The 18325-nt window shown below is 39.5% G+C and overlaps 1 protein-coding gene across 9 annotated transcripts in view; it reads right to left on the bottom strand.

Annotated features, from left to right (window-relative positions):
* NAV2 (neuron navigator 2) overlaps window positions 1-18325 on the bottom strand; it is a 57639-nt gene that overhangs the window by 17554 nt on the left and 21760 nt on the right. For 4 of the 9 annotated variants that reach the window (XM_027908095.1, XM_027908100.1, XM_027908103.1 and 1 more), the window contains 9 exons: window positions 16026-16186; window positions 14161-14358; window positions 9561-9613; window positions 7531-7554; window positions 7337-7411; window positions 3658-3741; window positions 2955-3066; window positions 2531-2676; window positions 249-257 (listed from right to left, as the gene is read on the bottom strand). In XM_027908095.1, coding sequence (XP_027763896.1) covers window positions 249-257; window positions 2531-2676; window positions 2955-3066; window positions 3658-3741; window positions 7337-7411; window positions 7531-7554; window positions 9561-9613; window positions 14161-14358; window positions 16026-16186 — 862 coding nt within the window. The remainder of the gene's footprint in view (window positions 1-248; window positions 258-2530; window positions 2677-2954; window positions 3067-3657; window positions 3742-7336; window positions 7412-7530; window positions 7555-9560; window positions 9614-14160; window positions 14359-16025; window positions 16187-18325) is intronic. The other 5 variants (XM_027908097.1, XM_027908101.1, XM_027908099.1 and 2 more) reach the window with 3 other exon arrangements.

Raw genomic sequence — 18325 nt, 5'->3', positions numbered from 1 at the left:
TTTTTTTTCCATTTAACTATTTCATGAGATTAATAAGGTCAATAGGAGTGGACACGAACGCTTCCTATTTTTTTAAAAACTATTTGACAGCAAATTCTGCTCAGTGCAACAAGCTTCACAGCGGTGTTGTAACGACTTGCAGCTGTGCTGGCACACGGCTCAGCCAAGGTTAATGATGCTGAAATGGTTAGTGATGCAAATGGGTGGGTTAGCTTTGTATCTCGTAGCTTAAAGTAGGTCTTCCTTACCTCGTTGACCTGCCAGAGGAAGTGCAAGCAAAAGGAAGTGGGGGGGGGAAGGAAAAAAGACACGTTTTAACAGATAAAGCCAGTGATAAGGGAAGTTTTGGATTTCTAAGACAAACAAGACCAATGATCGACAAAGACCAACAGTTACTTTTAAACTGGAGCCCTGTGCTGTCCAAAACCAGGTGTTCCAAACCACATACGGACATTTTTTGCATTGCTTGAGGAAGACACCGGACCCAAACTCTCTTCTAACTATTTAAATTACATTTTCCCCTTAGCTCAGATAAGAGTGCTTTGGCTAACAGCCAAGTCAATAATGTACTTCTGCTTGCAGGAACAGGTATTTTACCATGTGAAAAGACAGCAACTTCTCTATCTATCTGCACTAAAACAACCTTTTGTAATGTGACTGCTATTTTCCACACAAGAAACAGAATTGTTATTCATGAAATTAAACTGATGTTATCCCAAAGTTACAATTCAACAGTCAGTGTTCAAGAAGCATTTGGACAATGCCTTGGATATATGGCTTAACTTTTCAGGTAGCCCTAAAAGCTAAACCCTTGTGGAATCAGGGTTAGGACTTGGTGAGTCTCATGGATCCCTTCCCACTCAGGATATTCTGTGAACACCTTTAAAGTTTATTGCTAATTACATGTTGTACACACGTTGGCTTCATACGAGCTGAAAGCTCTTTTTAAATTAGACAAAGAGAAATGTTGGAGATCTGGTGTTTCAGCTCTGAAATGACAGGTGCATTGCTTCTATCTATAACCCAAAGATCCTGACTGAGAACTTCCTCAGTACTTGTGGAATAAAGAATGTGAGAATCAGATTCAACATACTTATTTTTCTCTGTAAGTTACTGTTTTAATTTTCAATCTTTGTTTCATAGCAATGACGTACTCATTTTTAATAGCAACATAAAAATAGTGGCCTGTTCCTTCTACTTCATGAAAACTTGATTTACTGATATTTATAATAAGGAGACATTTCCTCAAGCTTCTAAAAAAACAGTTATCTGATGAATGAGAAATGTAGGCTGATGTAGCACCATTTCCTAGGTTACAATAACAAAAAATAGAACCTAAAGCAAAAATTTAAATGGTGTTTATCTTAACAAAGGCTTAATGATTACAAAAGGTTTGTGTCACAAACAAGAGTTTCTAGAAATTCAATAGTTAACAGCAATTTACTTTATTTAGTCTTTAACTAATGGACAACCCAGCACAAGAAGGATTTGGAGAAGCTGTTGTTTCCATTCAACCAGTTATTTAAGTGGCAGAGTGGAAATGCTTCTGTTGGGAAGGAGCTGGCAGTACCACGAAATACCAGAATGAAACCACTGAGACAAGAGAAATAAAAATAAGGACCTGCTCAAGAAGCTGTTTCTTACAGTTCAGGATTTTAATCAACACGTCTGAGAGGGTACTGTGCAAATAAAAATGAAGCTTTTACCAGCTTTAACCACATTTTGTATCTATGCAGATTTATCTGTACACCCAAGAGATCCAGGGAGACTTAAATTGAGTGGGAAGAAAGGGGTGGGTTGTTTTACTGGCTACAGTAAAGGATCTAGGGACTTCAGTCCAAACTACAATCAGACAAGGTCACTAAGGCAGTTATGGTCTAATTGAAAATGGAGTTTAAGATAATGTACCTTTCCTCCAGTACAGGGTACCTTGTACATAGTACATGATGAGCAAAGAAGGAAAAATGGGAAATGACAGGTAAGTATTGCAAAACCTTGCGAAAGAGATGTCCATCACAATAAACTTTTATAGACTGGCAATTCTGTTGTTATAGAACTCCACAGTAATGATGAAAACAGAGTTCTTAAGTGTTTAGTATGTTCACTTATTAGAAAGCCAAAAAGAAAAATAATTAAAAAAAAAAAAAAACAACAAATGCAACAACAATCTCTTCTTGTCTTGTGGATTTGCTTTACTTCAATGACAGATGTCACATTTTCCTTCAAGTGTTGGATACCGTGTTGCTTTTAGCCAGAATTGATCTCTTTCACAGCTATTTCTAATTTAAGATGGGCCTTTGGGCTTTTAAGCTGAAATTCAATCCTGTGCAGAGCCAACACTAGGATATACATCACTTAGGACTCAGTTAAGCCTTCAAGAGGGAGTTGACATGGGATTTAAACAGCACACAGTCCTTGAGCCGACCTGTTGCACGAGGGGAGGAAGGAGGAGCTGGGCAGGTGAGATTTCACTGTGCATGTTCCGACAGTTCTGTGCAAACCTCACACAACCTGTTAAGAACACACTCACCCAGTTCTTCCTCTTCTTCTTCTTGGAGTCACTCTCGATGTTGCTCCCCACGCTGGAGTGACTGGTGGCACTGTTGATGCTGGAGACGCTGTCCGAGGAGTGCTGCCTCCGGATCCGCAGGTCTGTGGGCTGAGCAGCTCCAGGACCTGCACGTGAACGGAGGTGTGGCCAAAGTCACGTAAGAAATTCACTATGTGGTATCAGCCACGCAATCTTGAGGAAACACTTAGGGAAAGAAGCACTCTGACAATCGCTTATCCCAATGGATGCGCTGTGTATTTCAAACCCTTGCTTCTCAGGAAGAGATTAAAAATCTCAGACCCTTCAGACTCTTCCTACAGCAATTACACTGGGCAACTCTGATGGTTACATCAGCCATTACCAGGAGGGCTGAGACCTGCAGTCACTGTATGTGGTGTCTCACCTTTGCAGTTGAGCTCAGGTGTGTTGATGACTCCATTGATGGCAGCCTGAGCAGCAGCATTTTGTTTCTTCAGCAGTTCAATTGTCTTCCTTAACTCGTTCAATTCTGAGTCCTTCACAAAGAGAAAAAAAAACACCAAACCATATGGTGATCCATGGGAAAATGCAGCTCCAAAGAAGCTGCACTGCAGTCTAAGTGTTGGTAGTTCATAGTGAATTTATGGAATATATGTATGTACAAGGAGGTGAAAATGAGGTTTGGAATCCCTGGGGAAGCACGCTCTCAACGGGGTGCAAAACAGCTTGGGTATTATGGCACCAAAAAAAATGTACACGCTCTGCAATGCAGAAATAATGTCTATTCAAGTATGGTGCCCAAAAAACCCAGTGCTGCCAGTATTTCAAGGATTTTTCTTGGTGTTTCTCCTGAATGTGCACATGTGTGGATGAACTGGGATAAAATATATTACAGAAATATGCAATACTGAAGACCTGTGTCCAAAGCAACAACATACAGGAATAATCTGATCAGTTGCCACAACATCCCAGTGCAGAAAACGTGCATTTTTTATAGGTTTTTAGTTGCATTTTACTCCAACCCCAAAACTGTATGACAGTTTATTCCAACCCACAGATATAGAAGGAGCATGAGCAACAATGCTGGGAAGAGAAATTAAGACTTCCCACACGTTTTTCAAGCTTGCCTTTTGTTCTGCTGTCATCGTCAGGCTCTGCAGTCTGATCGTCATGTTCCCCAGGCTCTGCTCAAAGGCTGCCACCAGGTGAGCCTGAAATGAAACCACAAAGGAGATTTGGTTGCCTTCCCCCAAACAAGACTATTTCTGCAGGTATTGAACCAGTCCACCTTGTGCATCCCATTGTTTGTCGTGTAAACGATACGGAGAAAATAACGCTAATTAGGAGAGCTCACACGAGCGGAGCGCGCCTTATGGAAAATTCTTGCCAACAAACCACCAGGAACCAATTAACTGTGGGAAATCACAAGTGCTAATGCTAACAGACCAATTCCCAAATTTTAGAAAACTTACTCCTTCAGGTAGCAGTGCACTATAAATGATGCAGTTCTAGGCTACAAACCGTGCCCTGCTCAGCAGCAGCTGCCAGTTGTTGATAAATGGAAAAAGCCGTTTTGCCACTTTGTTGAAACACAAAGACATATTAAATTTTTTTTTTTTTTAAAGCATCTCGTAAATTAAGTTAAGGCTTTTAAAGGACCCTTCAGGGACTACACCTTGTCACCTGGAAGTATTCCTGATACCAAAAAGGCCTGGAAGGATGTCACTGGTTATCTAGGTATGCTCCTTGGCACTGACATGTAAAGGCAAGGTGCACAGTGGAAAAAGAGACAAATCCATCCACATTTCTAAACATCTCCTGCCGTCCATTTTTGAAATCAAACTTTGACTTTTTATGTGAGCCATTATTAGCATGGATAAGGTTACCTAGTAACAGTTTTCAAGCACCCTCACACAATTAAAGTTAACTCTTGCCACAAAGCTTTCCACATAACCTTTAATTCCAAATTTTTTTCCCGAAGATAATTAAAAAAAAACAAACAAACACTACTCTCAACTTTTAGGACGATTCCCTGAAAGAATTAAATAAAATAAAAAAACCCCCCAGCAAATAAAGCAGATTGAGGAAATGAAAAAGAACTTGGCAGAAGGAAATGGTATTTCTAGTGCTATGACATGGCACAGTTTTATAGTTATACATGGATATGAACATATAACTGAACACAGGCAAAGTTCAACATATATTTGTCTCAACAGCCATAGTAATCTATACTAACCACTGAAAAAAAAATGTTTAATTAAACTATTAAAAATAATTCTATACACCCAATGACAAGTAAAACTGTGCGTGAAATCTTTCCGAGCGGAAAAAGACATTTTCTCACCTAAATATATACAGAATAGCAAAACCTTTCACAGGGCTATTCCAGACTTATTCAGCAGCAGCACACAGATGACTTATCCTAAATAACTGTTCTCACATTCCCAATGAAAACAAACATGAGCAGTACAATAACACGGGGATGTGCAGCTCTCATTCCCATCAGCCCCTATGAAAATAAGCAGAGCTGAGACTGTGAGAAAATGGCAAAAAGTAATTCAAAACCTCACACTACACATGCAGGAGAATCTAAATATTTATTTTAAAAACACAGAGCGCACAGCTTCTGTTGGGGAGGATGAACAGGGAACAACAAACCTGATATTCAGGAATCCTCAGCAATACTTTGGAAAAGCAAAGAAATAAACGGGCAAGCAGGTCTGCATGGATTAATAACAGGATGCAAACCCTTAATGCTTTGACCAACAATAGTTGCTCTTTCAAAACTGGGTCTTGAAACTATTCCTATCTTGAAATGGTTCAGTGAACTACGGAAAAAAGTATCTTCACTTTCGAGCTGGAGCAAAATGTTTTCAAATTCTTGCCCTTGATGGCGTGAGAAGCATCAGAAGCTGCAGTGTCTATGTAAGGAAATTCAGGGGAAAAATTATTAAATTAAAGAGATTAATTTGAACTGCCTGAGTTAAAAGCATTTTACTAATGGAATTGTGTGTAAAGGAAATGTCCATAAGGCAGCACCTTACCTAACAGCACTTATCACTCTCAATGTTTTGGGGGCAGACTTTGTTTTTATATGGAAAAAGAGGTGGCTAGAGACTGAAATTTATTAGTAGGACACTTATAGCAACATCAATGCAGTAGACTGTTGCCAGCTTATAGACAAATAAGGGGCAGGTCCAAATGTAAGAAGTTTAAATGCCATGAATAAAACACGGTGAAATTTTAGTAAAGTGAACGAAGCAAAAACGGATTATTAGCAAAATAATAAATTGACCTAATTAAAAAAAAAAACAAAACACAAAAATGACCCCAAAACAAACAAAAATGTACAGCAGCATATGTTAAAAAACTGTTCTTCACAAAGAGAGTGGTAGTAACCACACACAAATTCCTGGGCAAATTAACAGCAGCTGGGCCAGGCAGTGAGTAGCCTGTGCTACTCGCTACTCCTGGAGACAGACCTGTGTTGAGTATCAGCCTACTGACCCTGAACACTGTGGGAAGGCAATAAAGCAATAAAGCCAAGGCAGAGCCACATGAGCTGCTCAGCTGACAAGTTCTCTGTCTGAAGGACACAAGCTGGGTTATTTAACAACACGGTTAAAAATACATGGAAGAGAATCTGGTCCTGCTTTCTCACATGCATAAAAGAAGCTTCTGCATGAAAGCCAACTGATGTTTGTACTTGAAAGGCAAACATAAGGTCTAATTTTCGGAGGATTTTTTCAATTGTTTTCTCTTTCTCTTGGGACAGCGGTTTCATGCAGTCAAAGCCCTTTTACTTGGCTTCTCTATTAACTGTGTTCTTGGTTTGCCTGTTCCATTTTCAAGCTGGATGAAGCACTGTGATGCCTGCAGTGAAAAGCACAGTAGATTTCCCCTTGAGCCCTTCTTGTGGTAGGGGTTACTGCTCAGGTGAAACCCGCCCTGTACTGCCCCGAGTTTTGTATTCCACCTATTCAGAGAGCTGATGGACAGGAATGTCCTCTCCAGCAGCACGTGTTCTGATGTTTATTCATTCCCATAAAACAGGATGCCAGTATGATCTGATCTGCTGACTATTCATCTGCAGCTTATTTACTCTAGAATTGCTTGTTTTTCTTGCAAGCTTCTGTGTTCCAGATTTTTGCTATCTGTGACTGCAGCACAGAACACACAAATAAACCCGCTCAGGGTCACACAGTATTGCCTCAACACCTCCTGGCTTCCAAATATTTTTTTTTTTCCCAAGTGTCTTAAATTACCTATCCACCGAATTCCTCGAAGGAACAAGCAGAAGGACTGTCTACACTGGTTAAAAGTCAGCTATGTCCACTCCTTAATTCCCAGAACCCCTTATGCCACTATTACCTCTCATGCCATTAACCCACACCTTTATGCAACAGAAAAATATAATGCATTTTAATCTGAGCTTCTATCAATTTTTATTCCCACCAGCTATAATCTTTATCTGTATCTCACCCCATCCAAATGTCAAAGCAAGACACAATTTATAAAAGAAGTCCCCCGTCTTCAATGATTTTCTCAGGATCTAAAGACTGCTTACATATATATAAAGCCAAATTAATGTTACAATTCAGTATTTAAAGAAAGGCATAAGATAAGTCAGTAGGACAAAGGATATTATTTTTGGAAAGGTCCCACACATATATACAGTTAAACACATCATTAATGTGAACTGAATGCCAGACACATGAAACCTTTTTGTCACTTAAAAAAGACTGGATGGCAGCTTCTGCTCTAAGTGCCTTTCCCATTTATGTTTGCTCTCAGGGTTGTACTCACATTGGCAGTCAACTGAGTTGTCAGAGCTGACACTTTTTCTTGGGATGCATCCAATTCCCTTCGAAGCTTCCGAATCTGTGTGTTTTAAGAGAGCACTTTGCTGCATCGTTACAAGGACAAATACAACAGCAAGACACACAGCGCAGAGTCCCTCGGCAGGACATTTCTGCTTGTCAAAAAGGAGGGGCTCCTACCTCTGACTGGCATTTCTCTTCAGGCTGTAAAATAAAAGGAAGGAAATATGTGAGGATATTACAACATAACCAGCCTGACAAATTTATGCAAATTTTTAATTTTTTTTTTTTTTCCATTTCAAGAACTCTACCATGAGTTCCTTATTTTCAATCCCCACATCCATATTCAGTCCAAGATGATTGCCTAATTTATTTACTCTTAAACAAAAGGAAAACAGGCTGCTGGTGTAGTACTTCCTCCTGGGGGAAGGAAATTGGGCTCCACCTCCCAGCCCGCTGACCAAAGGCTCCTCTGAGCCTGAATCCTGGAATGCTGAAGTCCTGTCTCTGTGTAAAATGACTGCATGGGGCTCTGAAGAACCAGGACTGCCACAGGACATGGCTGATCCCACGCAATTCCCTCTGTCCCATTCTCAGCTCTGCATTCCAAAATGACATGGGGGGAAGAAAAAAGAAAAAATTCTCCCACTTGGGTGCTGCTCAGGCACTGTGGGGATGGAAGAGTGAGGGCACACTACTATAGTTCTGAGAGGATGCCAAGTGGACATACTGACCATCCACTGTGGTCTGCACGACAAAATTGCGGCTACCGTGGCTCGTTTCTAACCAAAGTTATCAGCTAAAGAGGAACTGTACAGCATAAAGTTACACACTCCACTGTCCTTATGCAAACATGGCCACTACCAGCCACCAGGAAAATCACCCCCATCCAACCACACTCTTAGGGGCCACTCGTGCCTGGGCAGCAGGCACAGACACCAGAAGCTCTGAGTACTCTCCTTGTGGCTGGTTATGAACTGCAGCCCAGAGGAAAAGGTCTCTTTTCCACCCTTCCAACCCCTTATCTGTCTTGGCTTTATTATGGAGCTCGCTTGAGGCGAGGCCAGCAATGAAAAGTGGTGTTTTAAATTTATTACCGAGGTTTTAAGGCCGTATGTTACACATGTGGCCCGTTATCAGTGAAACATGTATGTAAAACAATGCTAAATAACACTGTGCTGGCTCAACAGACTTCATAGGCACCTTCCAAGGGCACAATCTACCCTATACTCCTGTATTACATATGCTCAAATTCAGCTGTGGATGCATGGCAGGTGTGTAGATGCATCACACTCGCATAAGAATTTGAATTCGCAGATCCTGTTCAATTAACACATATTTCAGAAGGAATTATTATCTGCTGCTTTTTAAAGGGGTTGTGCCTTAAGAAACCACTCAAACTGTGACCACAGCCTGCCAGGATTACAGAGGAATCATTAACTGGCTACTTGGATATTAACAGCAGTGAAGCCACTGGGAATTAACCACTGGTGCCAAATACTTGTGTACAGTCTTGTGAGGGCTGGAACCTTCCAAGCCCCTGGGTCACTGTAGTGAAACCCCAACTAGGTAGGCAAGAGCCAGGCAAGACAGAGTCTGGGTGTTGCAGCCTCACCTTCCTGCTAAAGCACAGGTAAAGACTTAAATTACAAGGTCCTTTTTAGTGGATGTTTAATGGAAAATCCTTCTTGGGACTATTAGAAGAAAACAGGCAAAGCCAACACACATTTAAAAAATGCCCTGTGTTTTCAAACTTCTGTACACCTTATTTTAGGATCAGATAAGCAAAATGAATGCATACTTGTGGAGAAAATATCGCTGGCATAGTGAACAAAAACTTCTTTAGTAGCAGATCATTGATACAAGGATGGAATTACTTTATTCAGCAAAATTTGGGATGCTTTAGGTAATGAAGTTCAAATCTCCTCAAATCTGCTGAGGTCCTTTATAGCAAAACCCACTTAGCACAGTGTAGAATACTGACTTGAAAAGTCAGTGGCTGCTTTGAGGCCATTAAAGTCTGTGTTTAATGAGGATACTGCTAAATATCCACAGGCATCTTCATGAACTTGAACATTTCTTTCCTTTTAGCCAGCACTTAGAAGGAAGTGCTTTTTTTCCTCCTCTTTAAATGGCAAAATTAGCACAACAAGAGCAGTCAGTTCAATAATTTTGATTATTAAACAAACTGTTCATTTCATTATACTCACTGTTGAATAAATAGATGAAGTACTGGAGACCAAAGAGAGAGAAGAACCATGCACTAAAGGGGAGAAAATAAACACAATGAATATAAATGCACTAACCACAGAGTGGAATCATCATAAATCATCCACTGTCAACCTCCAACCTACTGAGGAAATATTTCCACAAATTTCATCATCCATCATAAACTTAATTATATTACTGCACCAATAACTGTACGGTTTGAAGAATACATGGCCAGGTGATACAATCCATAAACTTGGATTAGGTAAAGCTGTTTGAAAATTTTAATAATACTTGTTTTTTTTGGGGGGGGGGGAAATGAGGTGTGGTTGAGAAACTAAAAAAAAAAAAAAAAGAAAAAAGGTTTTGATGAAGATTTGTTCAGAAATAAATATTTCTCTGGACAGGTTATCTTAAGATTCTTGCAAAGATTACTCAAGATTAAAAAAAAAAGGAAAAAAAAACACAAAAAAACACCAAAAAACAAGAAATCAAGTGAAATGCAGAAGAGATTCTTCTCTTTTCCTTGTAGGGTTTTCTGGTCTTTCTTTAAAGAAATGACATTTCTTTGACAAGGCAAAGTTTTTTCTCTCCTAGAAAAAATTAACAGAGTGAAAACATGGATACAAAGCTTTTCCTGGAAAAGAACTGGTTTCAAGCAATTTTTGCATTTAAATATACATTTGTTATACAAATACAGTGATGGACTTCAGATCTTCACAGGTCCCTTCCAACCCCAATTATTCTGTGACATCATCATCCTGATGTTAGGATTCCCATACAACATCATTTATTTCTGATTACACTACTTAAAAAAAAACAACTACCTGAAGCTACTCTTTCTGCTACAGAAACATGCAAAATTACCTTTCCTTTACTTTTATTTTTAGAAACAAAATACATTTAACTGAAACTCTTATTTAAAATTCAGGATAACTTCATACAAATCACACGAAATAGTGTCAAATCACTTTTTCTTTCATCTAAATCCTCCAGCCAAAAAAAAAAAAAAAAAAAAAAAAAAAAAAAAAAAAAAGTTTAGAAAAGCTGCCATTTTGCTCTAATTACCTACTGCAATTCTACATCCATAATAAATGAGTTCTGCTTTCCCACTGACAGTATATCCTAAGGCAATGCTGGAAAGAGAAGTAAACAAGGTCTAAGTTGGCTTCTGGAGGAATTTAAGACAATTTAAAAAGCCAACAAGAAAGTAAAAAAAAAAAAAAACCTCACATCCATTAGTTTTCTCTGGTTAATCACATTTTCAATTAAAATTATCTTTCTAGTTAGATGTTAAGGACTGTGCTGCACTAAGAACACAAAAATAACCCGGTTGAGTCAGACGCGGGGTTTGTCTCATTGTGTGCTCCAGCTCTGGCTGCAACCACAGCCCATGTTTATGGAAAAGAAAGAAAGGAGGAGGCAGATACCCGCTGATTATTCCCCAGGTATGTCTTTGCACCTTCTGGGAATCAGCAGAGATGGAAACTTCGGAGATGGAAACTACAGCCAGAGTATTATTTTTGCCTGGCTGCTGTGACCTCTCTCCCATTAACTCGCCCAACGGCTTCTGAATCCACTGACACATTTGATCTGAGACAAAAAAAATCTCTTCTTGTGTTTAGAAAAGTAATTCCTTGCAGTTGCTTTAGACCTGCTGCTGAATCACTCAGTGAGTTCCTCAAGGGTCTCCACACCCTTGTGATATGAGAAGGAATGGATATCCAGCCTGTTTATAATGCAACAAATTGCATATCACCACCCTTTAGCCATCCTTTTCCAAGCAGTTTCCAAGATTCCTGTTTTAACTTAATTTGTATCACAGTGCCCTGCACTTAAGATCTCCTTTTTGCTTTTCTTTACCTGCAAAATTGCACAAGACCACAAACAGACTCTTATAGGGAATATAGTATTGTTTTCTGGTCTGCCTCTCTATGTTCTTCCCTTGCCCATTTTTTTACTAGTAGATATGAAAAAGATCCATACCAGCTGGCCAGAGAAGAAACAGAAGTCTTCATAATGGATTGGGTCACACACATTTTTGAATTAGCATCAACTGGCATTTTTAAAGATCATGTTGGGATTTCAACAAAGCAAAGAAGACTCAAAGTGAAAAAAGGGAAAGAACACATAACTCTGGGACTCGTCCTCCTGTCTTGTGAAACACCACCATCACCTGGAATCATAGATCCATTTGGGCTGGAAAAGACCTCTTGAGATCATCCAGTCCAAGCACTAATCCAGCACTGCCAAGGCCATCACTAAATCAGGTCTCCAAATGCCATACCTACACGCCCCCTAAACACCTCCAGGGCTGGTGACTCAAGTGCATCCCTTCAATGTGTACGTGATTCCAGATTTCTCATTTCAAGGACAACTATGGAGTTAATATTTTTGAGCAATTTCTTTTTAAAGTATCCGCAGATGGCTACTTGAAGGCTATTTAATTAGGAGCCTGAAGGCAGCTATGCTCTTGATGAGAGCCCTGGTTTTTTTGCATGCATCTGCATGCAGCCTACAAACCCTAATTGTTTTGGAGCTATTACTTTAAAGCACTATAAATGCATAGGCAAGCATGTGTCATTTTGAATGTTAGAAAAGAAAGGGTCTAGCCATGATCAGCTGCCCAAAGACCAGAAAGAACAACTGGTACTGCAGTCAGTAGCACAAAAAGGAATAAAAATTTACATCCCAACAACAATGAATTTAATTATTTTGAATCCCTAAATATCAGGGTGGAGTCAGTGGCAGCCCAGCTCCTGGAAAGGACTTTTGGATGGGGAAACTGGAGAGCCGAGAGACCACTCAAGTTTTATGTTGGTTTTTTTCCCACCTAAAGTTCTGAATATTTGGAGGCTGCTCCCACTGGCACCTCCACAGTCCTGAAACCCTTCCTATCAAAAGAGTTATGTACTGCAAGGCTGACTAACATTTTGACCTACATGCTGTGCTGTGAGAAATCATGACTGTAGTTCACATACTTCACACAACAGAAGCAAAAGTTAAAAAAAACCCAAACCTTTAAGAATAAATCCTGGCCCTGGTGAAGTTAACGAGAAACAAATGTCTTGTAATCTTATGTGCTAAGAAATAATTAAGAAGTAGGTTGGTAAGCTTTATTTAAGACCTGGATTTATGCTTCGCTGACACTGGCTGATTGTATAAAATCAATTTGTTCATTAACCACAAATTTAATTTCTCTAATTCTTTTTAATCTATTCCCTCGAGGTGAAAGTGAATTAGATCCACAGGTCTGAAAGCACAGCACAACATCTCTGCCATATTCAGAACCGCTTGTTCACTCAGCACTTGTGATTCCCTGGGAAATCAGCAGGAGCTAAGAAGCCTTCTGTACAGGGAAGGGACAGAAGAGCTTTCACCTGAAGACAAAAATACAGAGACTACATCTAAACATTCATCCCATCAGGTAAAATATTGTTATCCTTTTAGGTGCCAAAAACTGGGGAAAATAAATCTGAAAGGGACCTCTTCAGCATGTCCACTGCAGGCTCAAGTTCCTTCCTTGTATACAAAAAGTGATATTTTTCAACTGCTTTCAAGGCCATAACTTGGTCAATTTTTCTTGGACTTCATTTTTATTACTTTTTAAAAAAAGTACTTAGTAGGACATTACACCTAACTCTTTGAATTTTGCTGGCTTTTTTTTTTTTCAAATGGTTCATCCTCAAACATGCAGTACTTATTAAATATTCATCCAAACTAGCCTCTCTCCTAGAATAAGAATTTCTGAATTACAAGAGAGAGTTTAACCTCCAACATGCAACTTGGGTCCTTTCCTTGGAAGATGTGTTGTAACAAACCAGGACATTCAGCAGAAATAAAAAGTGAAGACAATTTGAGTACAGATTAAATACTGGGAAAATTACTGAGATAGAAACAGTCTGACTAACACCACTTATACTATAAGCAGGAGTGTGGAGGTGCAAGTTTAGGAGAATATTACTTTAGGAGAATTCCTACTGATGCAACACTAACGAGCTGACTCTAAGCATGAACTTTTCATTTGGAAATTGCCAAAAATGCAGCACAGGATTGTTTAAACAATTTCTTGAACAGTCATGGTCTAGCTACAACACTCATTTCCCGTGCGTGGCCAGAACAATCGCTGAACGAACACCATCGTTCTCTCTCGTGACCAGTGACAGGAGTCGAGGGAATGGCCTGAAGCTGAGTCAGGGGAGGGTTAGGTTGGATATCAGGACAAAGTTCTTCACCCAGAGGGTGGTTGGGCACTGGAACAGGCTCCCCAGAGAAGTGGTCACAGCACCAAGGCTGACAGAGCTCAAGAAGCATTTGGACAACGCTCTAGGGCACAGGGTGGGGTTCTTGGGGATGTTCTGTGCAGGGCCAGGAGCTGGACTCGATGATCCCTGTGGGTCTCCTCTAACTCAGCATATTCTGCGATTCTATGATCAGAATAACAAGGACTAGGACCAAAGTTTTATCCAACACTGAGGCCTCCACACAGAGAAAGCCGCGCTTTGAAACGACCCCTTAAGCTGAGCTGAAAAGCGCCCCAATTTTGACTCGCTCCGTGGCAAAAAATGCCACCTCCTGATCATCTCCAGCACCGCCACACGCTTCGCTGACCTTCTTCGAAGCCGTCACGGAAGGAGCCGGAGCGGCTCATGGTCCTGCTCTTCTCGTCCAGGGACATGGAGCTGTTCCTGAAGCGAGTGTCGCTGTAGGGGTCGTAGGGCCCGTCGGCGTTGGACAGGCTGTGTGTCCGCAGCATGGTGGGGTTCGACAGGCTCATCTGGGCTGCAGTCGTTGGGCTAGCTGCAAAGGGAACATTTGTGGAATCACATTTATTTGTGGAACCACTCCTAAATTTTGTGCAGCTATCAACAGATTTTTTTTCTCTCCCCCTCACCCCTCCACTTTAGGACACAAATTTTTGATGTCGTGCTCTTTGGGCTTCATTCTTTTTCCCCAGTTCAATTAATTCAAATAAGAGGTGTGCAAATCAAGCTAGTGAATATGAAAACTAAGGTAAATAGGGTTATTTTAAACACAGCTTCTACAAACAAGCTCAGTCAACTCATTGACACCTCATAGAGATGAAATAATTAACTCTCATTTCATTTGGAACTGTCCTTCCTCCAAAACTAGTCTATACTGAATAGAACTTCTTCAAAGCCTTTAAGTTCTTAGGAAATGACATTTTTCCATGTATTTAAATCACAAATGTAAAGGGCTTTAGTTTCCTAATAGTTGCATAGTTAAGAATTGCTTCTTTCCTCTATGAGGTCCTAAGAATTGTAAAATATTAATTTTGCCTAAGAAGCCAATACTCTCCCAGCAAGTGTTTAGCATACAAAATGACTACCCCAACTTCACATTTTTTAAAAGAACTTTCGTGCTAAAATCATGCCTTTTATTTACTCAGAATTAACTGACTTGTGGGGAAAAAAAAGAGAACAACAAAATCACTGTTCAGCTGGCAGGTTCCTCTTGGTGTGCTGTCATTGCTTGTTTCTATGTGCATCAGCAGCTTTTGAAGCTAATTAATATAAATAATCTCCAAACCTCTGCATAAAGAGTTAATTTTCTGGGCCCAGTGACAACACTTTTTTGTCATTTTCTTTGACTTTCATGAATTTTCCTGACAGTTTGTCAGCTGTTTGCAATGTATTTTAAATAATGATAAAACTAATTATTAAGGAGGGGCTTCTGAAAGCCAAAAAGAAACAGAAAGTGGCTGTTCAACATAGTACTTTCCAACTGTCACTTAAAAGACAAAATATATATTATTAGGACTGATTTGTATACCTAAAAAAATTGCAAAGGCAACTAAGTCATGTTTACTCAGCCCACCAGGGATGAGCACCACTAGCAGTTTAAAAGAGGTTATTTCAACTGCTGATAGGGTCAACTAAAATCTGCAGTGCTTTAAATGTGTCTATCAATGTAATTAAATGAAAGAATGGCATTTTTTCTGACTTAAAATTCCTCTGGCTCTTATTTATTGTTTCAGATCGAGCTTTACGCAATTTTTCAACAAGCCACCTAAAAAACAAACAAACAAAAAAACCCACAAAAAAATAACATACAAAGATAAAACATCAAACTGATGAGACTGGCTCATACAGTAAGTAACACTGCTTGGATCTTACAGCATTATTACTGTACAGTAAGCAACAATTTAGGTCCCTTAAGCACCCCAATATGTGATATTAACAAACAGCTCTGCTGAATAGCTCACAATTTATATTAAGGAATCAGATTACTCCCAGAGAAGTAGTTTCAAAGCTACAACAAGTATGGCACCTTTGGGCATACGAGATAATAATGCCAATTAGTCACACTCATTTCAACGAAAGCACTTCCTGAGGTTGCACGTGGGACTTGGGAGCTGCTGAAAGAAAATTTTATTGTGTAACAGGCTGTTTTTCAAGGCATACAATGTATTGCTATGATTATTCAAACAGATAATAACTATTCACCAAGCTGAGAGAAGTTAAATCTGGTTCCAGAGGGTGATGTTATGCTGGATCCAGATGAAAATGGAGAATTGCCAGCAGTGTCCTGCAGTCCTCCTGCTGAGTGGGACCGCAGCCATTCTTTTGCATCTTCCTGACTACGGAGTTGGGAGGATGGAGTATACCTGCAAAACCAGACAGGTTTTTCACAATGAACTTTGGTATTTATTTAATTAAAAAAACCAAAAAAAATCAAAACAAACAACCATGAAATGTCACAAGACTCGAGGAGGTAGAGAGGGAAAGAAAAATGGAAGAATTCCTCATATGAAATGTAGGGATTATAATGATAAAAACCCAATAGAATTCTGAATTAAGGAGCTGCTCCAAGCTGTTCTAAGCTGTTCCTAATTCATTTCACCTCTGTTTGGGAAAAAACCCAACCCACGCACCTCTTTCCTATGGCTTCAGTAGTAAAACTGACCCAAAAGTTACAGATAGAAATTGTGCAGTGTAGCACTGCAGAATAAAATATAGTGTATGTTACGTCATGTATGACTGAAAAATAAAACCATAACTGGGAAAACCTATCCTTAGGTTACGCCAAAATTCTGTCACTATTTTAATATCTTGGTACATCCCTAGGCTTAGCTGGCATCTGGTGATATTACAAGCAACGTCAACTCAACAAAACCATTATCAGGATGTTTCTCAGCAAGCTGTGACCCGATAATTCATATTCCAGAGGTATTCCTATGGAGGCCTGGGGAGGTGCACCCCATCGAGTTCAAAACCAACAGCACTAAATCATCCCAAAGGAGACTATGCTTGGCCTTTTCTGAAGGCAAAGAAAACAGCAGGAATGTTGTCTATGCCAACATCAACGGCAAAAATACCCACTGGCTTCAGCCTAAGCAAAGTTTTAAATCTGCTTGATTTATTGTGTATGTGCCTGAAAAATAGGTATGTTAGGGCAGGTGTTATGTGAGCTACGTGATAGGGAACAGGCATCAGCAGCAAGAGCAACATGGAAACACTTGTCTGCTGATGGAATTCAGTGTCTGTCTCGGGCTGTGCCATCGGCTGTGGAGAAATATTTATGAGTTACTAGCTCTCCTTCCAAAAACTAAACACTTGGAGCCTATTATTAGCTGATATTATCTATTTAATTAATTTGATTCCCTCCAACTAAATACCCGACAGTGAGATATCACTTATTAAGACTACTTTAAATCAATGGGAATACTACAATAATTAAAAAATTCAAACTGCTTTCAAAAAGTACATTAATTCTTCTGATTATTCCTCAACACTTTAGCAAAGTCCCTGTCTATCTGCATCTCTTAAACTCTGCATATAAGTTTATTAAGAAAGGGGGTTTAAACAGTCATTTTACTTTAACACTCTAAGGTGTTTTTTTTTCCCCAGCATTAATACCTACCTCTTCAGCACTCAAATGTTTCAATCTTAAAAGAGATTCTTTATTTATCAGGGACACACTGGAGAACCACAGAAACATTTGAAACAAGCTGCCATTTTAAGAAAGGCTTTAAGCACTCTGCTTCATGGGACAAGTGAAGAACAACGTGCATAGCACAGGACAAATCTCAGCTGCAATTTCAAGGCATCACCTCAGCGATCCCAGAAGCTGCATCTGCAGTTTCCTAATTGCCAAAGATGCCTTCTGTAAATTCTGTAACACTTAGAGGATTTAATTAATATAACTAATGTTCGTTATCTGGCTAGGATTGCTTATACCAGTGGACAAATATTTTTTTAAGCTATAAAAATAAACACCTTACAGATATACAAAATATACGAAGAGACAATTGCTGAAAGTTTGGTTGAGGATTTTTTTTGTTCTTTTCCAGAAGAAGAGAAGCTATCTCTAAAGCCCTACGTATTTAGGCATTCTGAAGCAAATTTTATTTTTTAATTAATACATCCAATTTCATCCTACAAGGTTTGGCATGACCTTGTAAATGTTCTTTTTTTGTGTATCAACACCAAGGTTCCCAGGGTTAAAAAGATCTCAAGTCATTCCATGTAATAGCCATAGAAAATGCAGAATTATGGTTTTCAAGTCAAGCCCAGGGATGGTTTGAGATGCTTTTCAGCAATTCAGCCAGCAAAAGCCACAGTTCTTGCTCAAGCAGAGAAGCCACTAGATGAAAAAAAGCACAGTTGTCAATGGCCTTCTTTGAGGATTAAAGAAAGGGAGAAAGAGAGAGAGAAAGAGAGAGAGAAAGAGAGAGAGAAAGAGAGAGAGAAAGAGAGAGAGAAAGAGAGAGAGAAAGAGAGAGAGAAAGAGAGAGAGAAAGAGA

Source organism: Empidonax traillii, unplaced genomic scaffold, assembly GCF_003031625.1.
Source record: "Empidonax traillii isolate 1590-97213 ecotype Southwest subspecies unplaced genomic scaffold, ASM303162v1 scaffold1613:size82663, whole genome shotgun sequence".
Taxonomy (NCBI): Eukaryota; Metazoa; Chordata; class Aves; order Passeriformes; family Tyrannidae; genus Empidonax; species Empidonax traillii.
The sequence above is the reverse complement of the archived record's forward strand: the minus strand, read 5'-3'. Positions and strand labels throughout refer to the sequence as shown.